The sequence below is a fragment of the Polypterus senegalus genome, chromosome 1, assembly GCF_016835505.1.
Source record: "Polypterus senegalus isolate Bchr_013 chromosome 1, ASM1683550v1, whole genome shotgun sequence".
Classification (NCBI taxonomy): domain Eukaryota; kingdom Metazoa; phylum Chordata; class Cladistia; order Polypteriformes; family Polypteridae; genus Polypterus; species Polypterus senegalus.
In genome coordinates this window covers 196,564,885-196,582,085 of record NC_053154.1, presented here as the reverse complement: position 1 = coordinate 196,582,085, position 17,201 = coordinate 196,564,885, and the positions used below count along the sequence as shown (strand labels likewise).

General features: G+C 37.8%; 1 protein-coding gene across 1 annotated transcript in view; it reads right to left on the bottom strand.

Annotated features, from left to right (window-relative positions):
• Nucleotides 1–16,597, bottom strand: part of LOC120537410 (intestinal-type alkaline phosphatase-like) — a 36,215-nt gene extending 19,618 nt beyond the window's left edge. Inside the window, exon 1 of the mRNA XM_039766333.1 lies at nt 16,330–16,597. Coding sequence (XP_039622267.1) covers nt 16,330–16,408 — 79 coding nt within the window. The 5' untranslated portion in view covers nt 16,409–16,597. The remainder of the gene's footprint in view (nt 1–16,329) is intronic.
• Nucleotides 16,598–17,201: the final 604 nt, after the last annotated feature.

The window sequence follows — 17,201 nt, the reverse complement described above, 5'->3', positions numbered from 1 at the left end:
TTTGGAAAATTTTGGGGTGCTTAGGGCGCACTTTTCTTCTGCATGACCTCAGCCCGGTAAGACTTTCTGGATATTCCTCCTGCTTTTTCAGGCTGGGGTGGCAGCAGTTTGAAGTAGTATGGAATCAGAAAGTCGATCATCCATCCATCCATTTTCCAACCCGCTGAATCCGAATACAGGGTCACGGGGGTCTGCTGGAGCCAATCCCAGCCAACACAGGGCACAAGGCAGGAACCAACCCTGGGCAGGGTGCCAACCCACCGCAGGACACACACAAACACACCCACACACACTAAGGACAATTTAGAATCGCCAATCCACCTAACCTGCATGTCTTTGGATTGTGGGAGGAAACCGGAGCGCCCGGAGGAAACCCACGCAGACACGGGGAGAACATGCAAACTCCACTCCCGGGTCTCCTAACTGCGAGGCAGCAGCGCTACCACTGCGCCACCGTGCCGCCCTAAGTCGATCATACAAGTAATAATAAAATAAGGTCGTAACCAGTTTGGCAGGAATTAAGTAGACAAAGGCTAGGACATGAGAAACATAGCAAGAGTCAATGAGCAGAATATTTCACACAACCAAAGCCATAATGCACTGTTTCTCAACCTTTAAGTATTTGCGACCCGAGTTTTCATAACAGTTTTAAACGCGCCCCTCTAACGTTTTTCTGAAAGGAGCCCACTAATACCAATTTGTTCTTTTTTAATTAATGATATATCATAGATGCATATTTTATTATACCTACTTACCTTTTATCGACATTTATCTAACGCTATATTTATTTTTCTAGTATCAGAATGTAGTTTAAGTTAATTTGTGTTGGTTTCAATAGATGTATTTTTCATATTTTCAATTCTTGTTTTCTTTTTTTCACTTCTTTTTTTTTATTTTTTTGTATTAATTTTATTAGAATCCATACATAGCAATCAAGTTTTTACAAAAAAAAGAATTATGTTAAGAACAGATCGATCCCCACCCCTGAAATTTAATTTAGTTAATTTGTGTTGGTTTCAATAGATGTATTTTTCATATTTTCGATTCTTGTTTTCTTTTTTTCACTTCTTCACGACCCCCTTTTTGTTACTTCGCGCCCCCCCCTCTAGGGGGGCCTGCCCCACAGGCTTAGAACCACTGCCATAATGCAAGATGTAAACCAAAGTTAAACAGAAAGAATTTGTAACCAGAGAGAGATTTAAGCAATAATAGCCCAAGGGTTATATTTAGTTTTGATTTATCCACAAAGTTGGACAGTCAGGAAGTGTATGATGTTCACCTTTTATATGGTCCTAGTAATGACATCATGTGTCACACATTTCAAGTTATCTTGCCCGGCAACTTTAAATCACAAACAACAAACAATGGTGGCCCCCATAACAAAAAGGAAATGGCTCAGTGGCGAGATGTATTTCAAAAATAACACCTTTAAAAACATTTCAAAGCAGAAAACTGACTAAATTCCTTGACCTGAAAAAGGACCAAATTGATATATACACCCTTTTTAGAGGCCAAGGAAAAGCTGAAAAATGTTTAAGTTCAGATTATGACAGATGTGTGGTCTTTCTATAAACATTTGTTTTAAACTTAAATGACCACTAGCCCACCACTCCAATTTAGGCTTAGTCAGGCAGTATGTCTGATGCCACTTTCATTATTCTTTATGTGTTAAAGACCTTTACCTGTTAGTGGTATTGTGATTGCTTTGTGAAGCTATGTGTGATGTTTTTTACTGTGAAATGTGCTGCATAATGCAGAAATTGATTAATAATGACTACAAGAATAAACAGTAAGAACAAAGTAGGAAAGGCAAGGAGACAAATTAACATCATTAAAATAATCACTAGGAACATTTTTCTGTGATTTTCTCTTGCAGGGCTATTATACACATACTGGACATTGTGCAGAAAAGGAGTTTATATGTGCACAGGCCACTAATGTTTATAGTAGTAATTGTATTTTCACATATTCATTTGAGTTTGACTTTGCTGATGTAGCATTTTATTTATCAAGTCATGTGTAGCAAGCCTATATTACACTACAATCAGGTTGGCCTTCTGGACTGCTTGTCACTGTATTATATGGTCTGGAGGTTGACAGAGAAATATCCCTTCAGGCATTATCGTGGATGACCAAGTCAGGTAGGACCTTGCCCATTAAGGATTCCAGCTATCTAGTGCAGGCATCATGTAGCTATGACAACTAAGCAGGAAATTGACATTTTCGCGGGAAACTTTTATTTTTAACTGGGAAAGGCAGACTGAGAAAGGAGGAAGGGAGAGAAGCGAAAGGCAAGGGGCTTGGCTATCTAGGCCTAAGAATACAGTATGATCAAACTTCACCCAGGGACGTCCGCTATTTGTGGGTGGCCACCCAGAAGTTGGAAATAGTGAGTCAAATCCCCAAGAGGAGGCAAGGGGCTGTGGTATATGGACCTGTGGTTCTCCGGGTGCTCCCGTTGGTGAGTCAGACTTGTGTTTCTCAGTTCTTCGGCTCTGCAAGAAGGCATCCATATCTGCTTGAGGTCCATTTTTTCTTTCATCGATGAGAACTGTACGACCGGATTCATCACCATTTCACACAGACTATGTTTAATCTTTCTCCTTTTGATTTGCCTTTTATTTCGTGTGTGTTTCATACTGGGGATTAAGATTTGGCCACTGAGGGTAGGGAGGCGAGGGAGGGCGTATGGGGAAAATGGAATCACGAACAAGCACCCAGTCACCTTTCACGTAAATGCATAAATATTGTACCCTGAATTACAATACACTTGCTTATTTAACTAACCAAAGTACCATCTGGGTTTCTGTCAAGCACTGGCGGTCGTAGAAAGGGAGGAAGAGGGGTTGAGGACCGAATATTTTTTAATGCTAATATATCCTCAGAACATCGTCCACTTCCCTCGCGGGTGGTGAAGTAAAGTGTTGGCGCACATTTTGGGTGATTCTTACACATGTATTAGAGGGGATGTAATGCACAGGGTAGCTTTTTGTCCTTCTCATTTTAAGTATGGCAATACACAAGACTTTTCATTACTTTTATTAGATATTACATTAAAACAGGTAGTTTTCCTTTAAAATGTTTATCTTACTTTTTTGTTTATCAAAACCGTTCATTGAGGTAGATGTGAACATGCCATTCACAGTCTGGAGTTGTTATAAACTATGAGTCCCAAGCTCTAAAGAGTTCCAAAGTATTCATTCCTATACACTTCTAATAGTACCCACTAGAGTAGGATATCACTGTCAAACCCTGGCTAGTAAAAAGGACAAGCACTGAATCTTTATAAAATAAAAGCTTTATTCTTCACAAAATGGATTCCAATCACAATGAAGCTTTGTGGAACGCAAAGGCAATTCAAGTCAAACAGTGTCCCAATACAGAATTCAAGTAGAGTGTACTCAACTTTCTAAAATATACAAAGGGTATAGGCAGAGCAAAATACAGATAACTCACCAACTCCATAACACATTCATAATGAACTGCCAGAAACTGTGGAAGACACTCTGGATTTTTAGGGCGGAAGGCAGTTCCTGGTTGTGATTGGCAAGTGACCCCATCTTGGGGAGCCCTCCACAAAACACATGGAACATAACAGAGACAGCTTATACATAGACCAAGCCAAAAATAAAGAATGATACACACAATCTACATACATTAAAGAATCAAACATGAACAAAAGAGATATAGAACATAAATGTGAAAGCTAACCAGGGGAAAAGCCCTAGCTGAGACATGACAGGTATGGACTGAAATGACCAGACAAAGACCCTTTGCAAATTGTGGTCTTGACACAATACTTTGGTGAACTTTGAATTTTTTTACATGTTTTATACAAAATATGAATGGGTTCTGACAAAAGGCTGACCTGACTTTAGGAAATACTGTGCATTATGGTAAAATGTACCTAAAAAAGCAATACACATGTACATTGAAATGTAACACAATTCACATTAAACAGCTCACACAAATACTCATCAATCAGAACATGCCAAGCATCTGGTTCAGGGTCAGAGCTTCGCTGTCTCTCAAGTTGTCTGGGTAGGAACTGACTGTGTTAAAAAAATAAATAATAGATAAATTTACTTGTGATCAAAGCACATACAAAGGTGAAGACAAATGAATAGTAGTGCTCTATGCAACTGATATTCAGTGCATTCACTCTTCAGGCACGATGCAGACACTAGAAGCATATTAACTTTGCTATAATGAAATAAATGTTAATCAAACATTCCTTGCCAAGATGAAACATGTTTTTCTGTAGCATGTGAATTAGCGCCTAATTTTCATTTACACTTGTACTTAACAGTTAACAAGCATTCTGCTCACAAGCTGTGTATGGCAAACAAAATACTTACTGCATGATTATTGCACATAAGAAGATGTCAACCTTCCACGACGGTTTTTCCCAGGAAAGCCTGTTTCTGCCCTACAAAAGAAGTCTGTGCCTCACCCATGGGGTGTTTATTGAGCAGTTGTAGTGAACTTGAAAGTCCTGATGTGTGAAACACAATTAAACTAACTGCAGATTGAACCACACAGTAACTAATCATCTCCTGATTCAGAACAAAGCAAATGAACTATGAGTGTGAAGCGCCTTCATTTAGACAGCAAGAAATGCATAAAGCAGGATGACATAAATAGACTTGAATTCTCTTATCCATCCATGCAATTTTCATGCCAGCTTAGAGTTCATGTGGGCACATGGCAGAACTAGAATACCTTTTGAAATAACAGCATGAGCCTCAAAAACTTAATACATTCTTTAAAGTAAACATCACAATAATTTGACGTTCCCCTCTTTCATGGTGGCAAAACGCTTCATGAAAAGAAATTTTGCTGTTGTCTGTAGGTGGCTTTTTCACAGTGTTTTTAATATCATATGCCCTGTGATCAAAGGAGCTCTTCACTGAGTAACCCTGCTTTTACATTTTTTTGAAGTCAAATACATTCCAATTGTGTGGCTTTTTTAATGTTTAATGATGCAGGAGGTGAACTCCTATAGCTCAGAGCACACACACCTACTCTCTAGTATGGCTGTCTTTGGCTTGGGGAGGAAACCTGAGTGAATTTAGGGAGGCTTCACTTCCCACCCCTGCAAGTTCTAGAAGAAAATGAACATTAAGTGCTTAGTGGTTACATAGAAAACTAAGTAAGGGTAGAAATTAATGACTTTAAAATAAAATCCACAAATCACGTCTTATGTGTTTACATACGTTTTCTTTATTTCAAACACATAAAAGTATTGCTATTGCAATTTTCAAACTACCTAAAGGTTTAGATTATGATTATTGAAACACTGAGTTTTATTCCCCCAAATAACACATTCTTGAAATGTATATACAGCACCAGCTAGCAACTCTTTAATTCATGATAGTTCAGTTGAGGTTAATTTTGCACAGTTGTTGCCTGAATTAATTTGCCCCAGAAACGTTTGGTTTTCAACGAAGAATAATTTCTACAGAAGTTTATAATGGGTGTCAAAGGGGCACCAGGAAAAAATATGAAACCAAAGCCTTAAAATTTACGAAGCATGTTCATTTTTGAAATGGCAAATGTTCCAGTTTTAGAAAACATGGTGAAAGTGCTACACTTTTATCACAGATTCTTGGCATTGTCTTTCCATTAAAACAAACATGCCATGCCCGTTTTTCTATTCACAGTGACTGGTTTGTGTGCAGTTTTTGACCAGTTTGAAGTTGCCATGAAAACTGGACCTTCTACAGCAGAACATTCCAAGGAAGAGCTTGTAAAGTATCTGGATGGATGGATGGATGGATGGATAGATAGATAGATAGATAGAAAGATAGATACTTTATTAATCCCAAGGGGAAATTCACATAATCCAGCAGCAGTATACTGATACAAAGAAACAATATTAAATTAAATAGTAATAAAAATGAAAAGAATTAAAATAAAATTAATGTTAGCATTTACTCCCCCGGGTGGAATTGAAGAGTCGCATAGTGTGGGGGAGGAACGATCTCCTCAGTCTGTCAGTGGAGCAGGACAGTGACAAAGTCTGTCACTGAAGCTACTCCTCTGTCTGGAGATGACACTGTTAAGTGGATGCAGTGGATTATTCATGATTGACAGGAGTTTGCTTAGTGCCCGTTGCTCTGCCACAGATGTTAAACTGTCCAACTTTAATCCTACAATGGAGCCTGCCTTCTTAACAAGTTTGTCCAGGCGTGAGGCGTCTTTCATCTTTCTGCTGCCACCCCAGCACACCACCGCGTAGAAGAGGGCACTCGCCACAACCGTCTGGTAGAACATCTGCAGAATCTTACTGCAGATGTTGAAGGATGCCAACCTTCTGTAGCTGTTTAGCACAACAGTGTCTTTACAGGGGGACAGTCAGATTTTCCTATCTCTTAATAATAACGTAAAATAATTGTAGTTGTTTTTCACTGTAAAACAATAGAAAAATGTGATTGTTCATGTTTAAGCTAAAATGATGGGTAACTGTGCATACCCAGAATCTGAAAATAAAATAGAAAAAATAACGTTTATAGAATCTATTGACCCCTTTCAGTAATTCTTGAAGCTATGGCTTGCAGTGCTTAGATGTGAGCTGTAAGGGAACAGTGCTAAATAAATGTGCTGCTTCCACTAACAAGATCAACGAACAAGCTTACTCTAATGAAAGTTGCCCGTTTGATCTTTGCAGCCTCATCAGTTATTTTAGTTTAATTATGGAATACGGCAAAATGTCTCCAGAATATGAATAACGTTGAGAGCCTAGAAATCCACCCTTTCTGTAACACAGATGTCTGCCTCACATAAAAAAGGCCCATAATTGGAAACGTGTATATTTTCCAGAAGAAGCAACAGTAAGACAAAAAATGCAACATCTTTAGTGGCATTATCTTACATCTTCTACACACGTGCCACCAATTCTCAGTCCTCCTGACCTTTTCTGCACAGCTGCAGGTTGTTGGTTTTCCGCTCTTTCTTGCTTTCTTCAGTCTTTTGAAGCTCCCTATGTGTATTCTGACTGAACAGTTTGACTTCAGCAAAGAAGTGTTTAAACATCATTTTTCTAGACATACTGTACTTCAGTAAATTATAATCTTACCATGAAAGATAGCATAGTCAGATTGCTTGATTCACCATTAAAGTGCAACCACACCTGCACCATTCATGAAGCCAACTTTCCAGTTCCCAAGTCCTGTGCCCCTGTGGGCTAAAAGGTTATTGATGGTGGTAATACTTTATTATTTCACATTTCTTTTAAAGCCCCATTGGCCACTATTGGAATCTGCTGGAGGGATGCTTGTTTTTTTTTCTATTTTGTTTAGAAACAATGCTTCACTTGAAAATGCACATTTCCAACCTTATATAATGACACTCCCTGTTTTACCTGTCCTGAAGACAGGAAATGGAATACATTTTAAAATGCTGTATTTGATATCTCTTTTCTAATGTATACATTCAGCACCTTTCCTCTGTATCCTCACATGTCTGAAGCTCTCTTGCCTGGGAGTCCTTCTGCTGAGTGCGTTCCTATAAAGCCTGCTTCTCAGACTCCCCTTAATTGCCTCCGGTCTGCTTTTATGCTTCCTGTCTTTAAAGGCAACTCTCAGTGTGCCTCCTATGTCTTTTTTCTTCATTGTGTGTCTCCCACTCGCCTCCACCTTCGATCACATTACCAAAGCCAAACTGATGAAGCAGATTGAACAGGGTGACCGTGCCCAGACACACACACACACACACGAGACCTTAGCATTGTATTATATAGTAGACAATCCTGACAATATTCAAACACATTTCAGATGGGGGTGATGATTAGACTACTACTGTAATTCAAAATGCAAAACAAACAAGTGACCACCACATAAAGTAATAACTGAATAAAACAAACCTGCAGACTTACTGGATTATCATTAATGGTCTGCTCTCAATCTATCTAATGGGGTAGTTCCCCCAGTTCTCCTTATAAACATTTTCAACTAGAACTCGAAACCAGATCAAGGTCACACTTCTAGTCACGTTCTAGAAGAGAATGTTACTTGTATATTGCTTATATCAAGCTAAAGAACATAATTTCATGTTTAATACATATAAAGGCAAAGGCTACTATATTTTGTTACCTTTGGTTTTCTCTGACCCTGTCTTATGCCTCACAGAACACTCTTTTCTGCCAATGTCTTCTTCACCTATGTGCTGAGCATCTTTATGGACTGGAAGTTGTATGATTATAGAGTGTTTCAAAATGGCAAAAAAGTAATAAAGCTTTGAGTACAGGACTATCACCTTCATGACCACTAGGCCAGTAATAAATGAGTGTTTACATATCATAATTGCCTACTTGAGGTGGTTTCCAGTCTGATATGTGGCCATAAGTATGGTAATCAGCAGGTTCCATTAGTGCTGAGAACTTTCATATTTTCAAGGCTTGGCTGCTTCTGCCTGTCTTGTATTTGTTTGTAAAATCGGAGTAACAGACACACTGGATTCAGGCAGGTTCAAACCTTTGGTCATTTCTAGGATCATTTCCAGGGTAAGGGTCAGCCTGGAAACCATATATGAGGGGGTACCCAAAAATAACTGGAATTGGAAAAAAAATGTTTTAATAATTTTTACTTGCTGAACCTTTAGTCTCCTTCAAAGTACTCTCCAAGTGAATGAATGCACTTGTCCCAACAGTTTTCCCACTGGCGGAAACTTTTTTGGAATTGCTAAAGAAGAACATTGTCCAATGCCTGGAGCAATTTTTTTTTACTTCCTCCACGGTACAAAAACATTCTTTTGTCTTATGTGGGAACAAGAAAAAGTCTCACAGAGCAAGATCAGGCGAGTAGAGAGGTGACAAGAACTCCAAGACCCACAAGTTAATTCAGAAATCTCTTCACTAGTCCAGTGACGATCTTCATAAATTGCATTGTGAACTTTTTCAAGGTTTTTGTCATTCCTAATCGTGAAAGGTTGGCCACATCTTGATTGGCTTCAAGTGACATTTTCATTCGTTTGAAACATGAAAAGCACTTCTCGCCCAGTGTTTTACTTAAAGCTTCCTCTTTAAAAGCAGTTTCAAGCATCACTACTATTTCAGCAGCTGTTTTCCCTAAGAGAAAACAAAACTTAACGCAGACTTGGAGTTCTTTATGATCACTCATCACAAAAATTGTAGAAAATATTTAATAAGCTCCAAGAAAAACCGACACAGAATGTCATACAAACAAAACAGGGCAACACCAATTGGCAGACTGCCACAGAAATGTAAGTATGCTACTCCTTGCGGCAAAATTCACATCTAAGTTTAGATTGCATGCCAGGTACAGATTCCAGTTAATGTTGGGTACGCCCTTCAATCTAAACCCCACATCTAAACGCATCCTTGGAAAGCCTTCTGTCAAAATAAGTTCAGATATCAGAAAATGTGACAAAAATGTCCTTGTAACTTGTGCGTTTGTGTGCTCTATGCTATCTGACAAGATGCATTTCACTGTATGCAAGCGGAAATTGCAGTTTAAATCACTACACATCTGAATTCAAACAAATTCAAAGATGTGTGCAATCAGTGGATAACTTACTAACCAAATAAACGTAAATTGTACATTTGTACTTTTTAAAAGTATTTATAAATACCTTAAGATTACATTTATTGAATATGAAGTTAATAATTGGACAGACAAAAAATTTAGTATGCTAAAAAATGTAGGGGTGTTTATAGACTGCAAATTAAGAAGACAATTGGGCTTAAAAGTTCCTGATGAGCACAGTGATGCATTATTAGATCATCTGATCTTTACCCGGAGAGACATCCAGGGTGACCAGAAAAGAGTGTGCAGACTCCACAGAAGCCGTGTCTGAGACAGACTTCAAACTCGTATTTGTTTTGCTCTGAGACAGTTGCACTAACTACTGTGTCACTCTGTTGCCTTTCTTTGACACCAAAGTTTATAAAAATAAATATCTCTCTGTAATAAAGAAGACAACGCCGAATATGATGGAATGTTGCAAGTGTGGTAGCACTTACACTAGCTTATCTCCAGAGAGTGAATATCCCCGGACAAATTTACAAGAGCTTTTCCATTTCATTGACGTGAAAGAGTACAGGCTTGAAATGTAGTTTAATCCTTGCCTCATAAAGGGAGTGGATATAATCACTTTAAAGAGCTTTGGCTCAAAATTGATTTTTTTGAAACCAGCAAGGTCATCAAGGTACTTTTTGAGTTGTATAATTGCAGATTAGTTGTTTTGTTTCACTGCAAAAGTCAACTTTGCAACTAAAGTAAAATTCTGATAGATCATCATCATCAAAACTAAGGTAATAAGAATCTGTTTACTTCGGTCTTACTATCGATGTGTTTCATACTTTTGCTTATTTTGCATACATTTATATACCAGATAAGGACACATTCCCACATATACAGGTAATATATTTTGTGAAATTAGTAATATTCCTGAAGAAACTGGTGACACAGCATCAAATACTAAGTGCTTTTTGAGCAACTTGTGAGTGAAACTTTAGTATCCTGACACCAATGACTGTCAAAAATCCAACTTAAGAGGCTCAGATGTGTGAATTAAATGGATCCCTTGGCTTCATTAGCTACTGTTGATTGGGATTTACAAGGTAAATTTGGTGTTCTGCCCACGTGAGCACCCGGTTAAACACCTAAAGATGACTACGTTTACCTGTTAAACGGAATTAAGCTTTGCAGGCATCTGTTTGTGGACTGTATTATTTGCAACCTATTTCGTTTTTATTTTCCATGTAAAAGTGCAAAATGTTTTTGGAATAATGTGTTTACATTACAAATATTATAAGCACGTGGTTGAATTGCACTACTTTTATTGTCATCTATAAATTTATGCTTCATTTATCTAATTAGTGAGCAGATGTTAACTAGCAAATCATTTTTTTTAATTAGCCTGGCATGTGTTCCTATGTGTAAATTGTATGATTTTAATGTAAATGTTTTTCAGAAGTTTTATTTTGTCTCAATTTGAATATTATTACTGCTTATGCAGGAATAATAAAAGATTGTGCACTCAGAAGATGAAACATTTATTGAGAGCCAAGCCTAGAATCTTTAACCAAATGTCTGTTCAGTCCTTTGCCTAAAGTGAGGGTTGTAAATAATAATCAAAATCTGACAACAAAATAAGAATTCTATAAGCCAGAAAGTTCAACAAGAAAGGCAACTCGAACAAGTTTGTTATATTCTTGAGTGTCAGGCAGTGTGTGGAACAAACCTTTATGCCCTTGGCCCCTAGTTATACACACAACACTAAATGTTACCTGTAGTAACTGCTACAAAAATACTGCACAAAATGGCGGCATCAACGAGAAACAAAATGATGATGTGGGTCAACTCTAAATATTTTTGGGACCCTTAAAAGAATCTCAAAAAACTAATAGCAGAAATAAACAGATGCATATGAATAACAAAACCCTAAACATGAAAAAGTAAAATTAAAAAGGAAAAATTGAATACGTAACCATATCATGACAGATATCATTGTAATGACACAACATGTTTACTCAAATTATAGGATGACACACAGGTTGGTGGCATGGTGTTCTTTTACCAAACTCTGTACTGTTCTACTCACATCTTTGATAGGTGGCGGTGGAGTTGATCTTTTTCGTTATTGATGGACATGCAATGTAGAGAACACCAGATTCTGTCAGCCATCAACTGCGTAACAATAAATTAAACATTATGGGGACTACACGGGACTGGGGATAAAACAGAAACGCATCACTACCAAGATGGCTGCACAGAACAAAGAGACTGAAATACGAGATTTTGAGTAAACTATCTGATTGTACCTCCTTGTATCCTGAAACTTTTGGTCCATTATTAAAAGGTAAAAGACATCTGCATCATGCAAGATCGAGTTCAAATCAAGGTGCAAAATGCGGCCACTTCCTAATTAATCTTTTGCTTAGTTTCAGGGTGATTTCAGAGAAACAACAGAGACCTTCAGTGAAAAAGGATAAATAGGAACTCCATGGAGGCCTAGTTGCTTGTGTTGACCTCAACAGCGATGCTGAGAAGTGTGGCACTGGGTAGAAGAAAGTGACAAGAGATTTCTCATCCTGTGATACTGACAGTGTTCACATTGAGGGAAACCCTAATTCCTTCTGCTTTCTATGCTGTTAACTAAACAGAAAATGCATTGCTGCCAGTGCCAGAGTGGTAAATTGCTTCATCATACCTCCATCTTCGTGGTGAAGTATCCGTTTGAGCGTTACTCAATGTCTACATGTTTCATCAAAAGACTGGTTAGAAGTTAGGCGAAGCTGTGGCTTTTCTTTGCTGATTGTGTATTCATTTATGATGCAGTTTGTCTATTTAAGATATTTGAATCCTAATTCATGGTTTTCTCCACAGCTAATTTCTTGTCTATTTCACGGTGCCAGAATAAGATTTCAGTGTTCAGCCAGCTAATAGTACTCTTTGATTACCAAAGGGTATTTTACACACTAATTGAAATGTGTTTTCAAAATAACGTACTACCAAAATTATATCATTTGCTTGATTTCATTTTAAACCATAATGTGAAATTACAAAGTAGTTAGAGTGCAGAACGCATGAGACATCCATTGTCACCATATCTTCATTCTAAAATAGGCAGTTTGAGCTCCTGACAGCTTTTATGATAGATAACCTTTATAAATGGGCATTTTTAACAAACCTTCAAGCTGTTACCAATAAAGCTGGTATCTTAAGTGAATGGGAAGTGAAATTAACATTGATTTTTATTGCTATACTGCAGTTTTATTTTTTTAGTTTTTGCAAAGAATTCAGCACTTTCAAAATGAAAGTAATTAATTTCAGAGTGCATGGATTTTTGGAACCTTTTTTGAATCTCATTACCGTGATCAGCTTTATTTCAAAACAAATTCAAAATGTGTGAGAAAAGATCTCGGAGAGAGTGCTGCTGCAAAGTTCAAGCGAATACTCGCACATTACACTCACAGATTATTTCTGTCCTCGTGCTTCTTTCATTCTTGTGGGCTGTACTACTGCTCATTAAACTGTGAGGCCCCTGGTCAAATTTGCTTGCATGTTTAATGAAACTCCTCTGGCAACTGCTTTTGTAAAGACAGAGTGCTCCATGAATCATCACTTGCCTTGCTGTTTATGTTATTGGGCTGCACAAAGTTACGAGCCTTATGTAGGCCATCAGTGGCTATTTATTAAAGCCGGTGTTAATGTATTACATTTCTGTACTCTTAGGGATTGTGTATACAAAGTTTGGCTGGGTGTTTGTTTTAAAAGAACTAGAAAGTTTCTAGTCACTTTGAATTAAGGTCACATAGCACAAGAAAAACATCTAGAATTTATTATCATTACATTAGGAAAGGATAAGAATAAATAGAATAAATATCCTATTATTATTTTTTATTGTGCCCTCTTTGTGGACTGAGATGCACTTGCTATCTAGCCTACTGTTTGTTCTTCCTATATGCTCAGTCCTAACAGGATAGGCTTTGGCTCAGCTCCCTGTGAATCTGAAGATGGCTAAATAGGTTCAGAAAATGGATGGGTAGATTTATTCACATTCACAAGTTGTTGTTTGCACCTCCATAAGAATGAAACAAGTTGTTATTCTGTATGTGCAGCAAATCAGAACCTTTAAGGTGACATTTAAAATATTCACACTTAATCCTTTATTATTTTATGGGTATTTCTAATGTACATCAAATAGTCAAAAATTCAGATAACAAGAAATCCCAAATATAAACATGTTTTCATTTCCTAAGTGTCTTAAAATGTACCTTAAATTTGTATTGTGGGGTTAGTTACACTTGTTTCAAACACATGTCTCTCTCTTATGAGGGTTTGTATGGACACTCGCACTGACTGCTACCCTAGGTAGAACTCACAGTGCCATTTTTCTTAGGTAGCATGTGTAACACAGCACCTGTAAGTGACGGCGGAAAACTGAACCTTTACTTAAATATCTTGAGAGAAGACAAATATAGCTAATATAGAATTAGAGCTGGCATTCAGGGGAGGATAATGTGAAATGCCCAGATGAAGGTCCACAGTGTTATAGGGCATAACAGGACGTCTACCTCCCCAAGTGCTACAATATGAATAACGTCATAGCTAGGGGGAATGCAGGAAAACATTAACATAGGCAGCTGTTCATGTAGGAAACTATCTTGTAAATTAATTTTGCTGCAGAAAGCTTACCAAAGTAAATATTTTCTAATTTTGATGTTGTCTCCCCAATAGCATGGCTACATGGCCAGTTCTACAAAAGTAACAGTGTGAGCATACAAGAAAAAGCTTTTAATATAGCCGATTAATTCATTCACCTTTTAAAATTCTGTGTGGGGGCTAAAGATCATGACGATATGGCCAAAATAATACACTGTAAAGAGTTAGAAATATTAACCAATTGTCACAGAAATGGACAACTCAAAAGGATAAAGTTGCATAACATTCCTCTAGACCAATTCAGGGCTCTGTGAGACTGGAGTCTATCCTGGCAGCACTGGGAGCAAAGCAGTAAACAGTCCCCCATCACATGCATGTGGTCAATTTATGCTACTTGGCATATCAATCATACAGGGCATTGCAAAGGCCAGAGCTGACAACATGAACTGGGTATCCACTCCTCCGCCTCCTTGCAAACATTTCACTCACTAAAACGCAAAGAGCACTGCAACCGCTAAACGTTTCAAAGGCACATGTTTAGACAGCTTTCACTGTTAGAAGACGAACAGTTGTGTGTCACATTGACACCTTTCATTTCATAAATATAGCACAGTGCCCGGATCACGGATTAACTGGTGTGCTAGATTGGGCCTGCACCAAGTTAACATCATTCTGGACCAAAATTTTTAATTACCTTGCAGACAGCCTTGGACTCACAATCCCTCCTAACCCAATAACAGCTGTGTCTGGGGTTCTTCCAGATGGGTTTAAAGTGGAGAAGGACAAACAAACTGCGATTGCATTTACTACACTCTTGGCATGCAGACTTATGTTGCTAAACTGGGAGAATCCCAACTCTCCTCTTTTAAGCCAGTGGGAGACCGATCTTTTATACTATTTGAAACTGGAAAAAATCAAATACTCAGAGGATCTGTACAGAACTTTTTCAAAACCTGGTAGGATCTAATCAATAATATTTTAGAATAAGCTCTTAAAGCACTGAGGAAGCAGAATCTCTTCCTTTATCCACCTATTAAACTCATAGATTTATTTATTTTTACTAGCTTTAAGTTGCCATGCTTTCTTTCTCGGAGGTGGGGGTTGGTTTGTTTTCAATCCTATTTTTCATAAAAATTGATCTATTTGTATGGAATGATTACAATAAAATCAATAAAATAAAAAAAAAAACGGGAGTGCTAGAAAGAAGGACGTACAGGAATTCAACTGAACATGTGGAGGACAAAATACTAAAGCTCTGGCAGCACCAGTGGGATGGCACACACATTTGTTGTGTAGCATCTAGCAAAAAAGGAGCTAGTGACACTTATTTTCAGTATTATATTTCATCCAGTGGAAGCTCTCAAAGAGATTCATATTTTTTTAAACCATGTATATTTTTTACATGTTATTCCTCTAATGGAGTTTGACCTCTCACTCATCAGTGGGAGGAAGGGAATGAGTCCATGGAGGCTTTTTATTTGTCCATTATCTTAGAAATGTGTACGCAAATTGGACAAGCTCTACTGACTATGCAGATGCTGGCTATGGATGTAAGGACGATGTAAAGGCTCAGAACTGTGCTGCTTGGTGGAATTGCCTTATGTGACCTTCTTTTGTTCCTTACATAAAAAAAGCTAATTTGCTAAATTAACATCTTGAATAAAAAAAAAAAAACTTTAAATAGACAAGTCTGCTGAGTAAGTAAGCACCATAAGGGCAGGGTGGGTTAGTGTGTATTCACAGTGGAGGTAAGCAATGAAATTAAGAATCTACTTAGTCATTGTATACATTTCTTCAGGGGTTTTATAGCTTTAAACTTCACATATCATTTTCTTTTACACTTTCAGAGTTTTTATGTTTGGTGTCCTGTGCTAGCTACACTTATTTCAAAGACTCTATGGGTGTGTGTATGCTCTCTTTTTTGGACAACAGCAGAGAAGTGCATCTACAGAAAGAAAGAAACTGTAAAGAGATGAAAATTAACTTTCAATATGAAAGTTGCCTTCTAGCCTTTCTTTATGTAAAATCATGCAATTATGTCTGCAGTTTACAGGAGCTTTGTCACAGTCATCCGCTCGGTTTAACTAGTTAAAAACAAAGCATTCTTTGAGGCTTGCATGCATGATGATATAAGCAGTATTCAAAAAATAATTCTGTGCATAAATATCCAATAAAAACAGAAGTAGTAAAATTCACTTACCTGGGATAATCCCATAGGAGAGTTTCATATAACAGCAAAGCAGGAGTCCCAGAGCTAACCAGGTCTTGCTGTGATCCATGGTCTGTGCGTCTGAACTTGTTCTGTTTGTCTAAACTTTCTTTTATATCCTGGTGCCAATGAGAGCAAAGGACAGGCTTTGCGATTTCTTTTGTTTTGTTTTATTTTTCCTTCACTCTGTAGGGTGTGCAGTCAGTTATTTGAAAGTGGAGTTATTATACCTTTGGCCAACGACTCCGTCTGCCCACAGCCACTTTTATCTGACTCCTCCTTCACAGTCACCGCCCCCAATGAATAATAATCAATAAGCCAGTTGAAACTGCCTGAAACTGGAATTCCTTCCTTTTTCCCTTTCTGTTCATCTATGCGTCCATTTTATTCATCTACTTATTCCAACACATAATTACAAGGTATTCCTTACTTTGTTGTGGTTTTCTGTATTTGTTGCTGTGAGTTCACTGTTTATGAATCAAATACATGAGCATTAAATGTGTTTGACTTGTCAGCTTTCCTAACACCATCCCCTTTTCCCCACGGATGTGTATTTTAAAAGTAATGCGTCCTTCCAATTGGCCCTTTCCACTTAGCCTAATCAAATGTCACTGGCAGATTTGGGCACTTGGCAGGAACTAAACGTTGACAGTCTGCCAATCGTTTGAGAGCACAGCCCTGCGTACCCCCATAATCACTCACATCAGAAGGGACCCTACACTATTGGGCCCTTGAGCAAAACCTTTGACCTGAAAGTTGCTCTAGGGGTTCAACACAATGGCTCAGAGATTAACCAAGTAGATTAAATTCAAATCAGAACAACTTAAAATGGCCACTTTGTCTTACATGCACCTCTTTGGAAT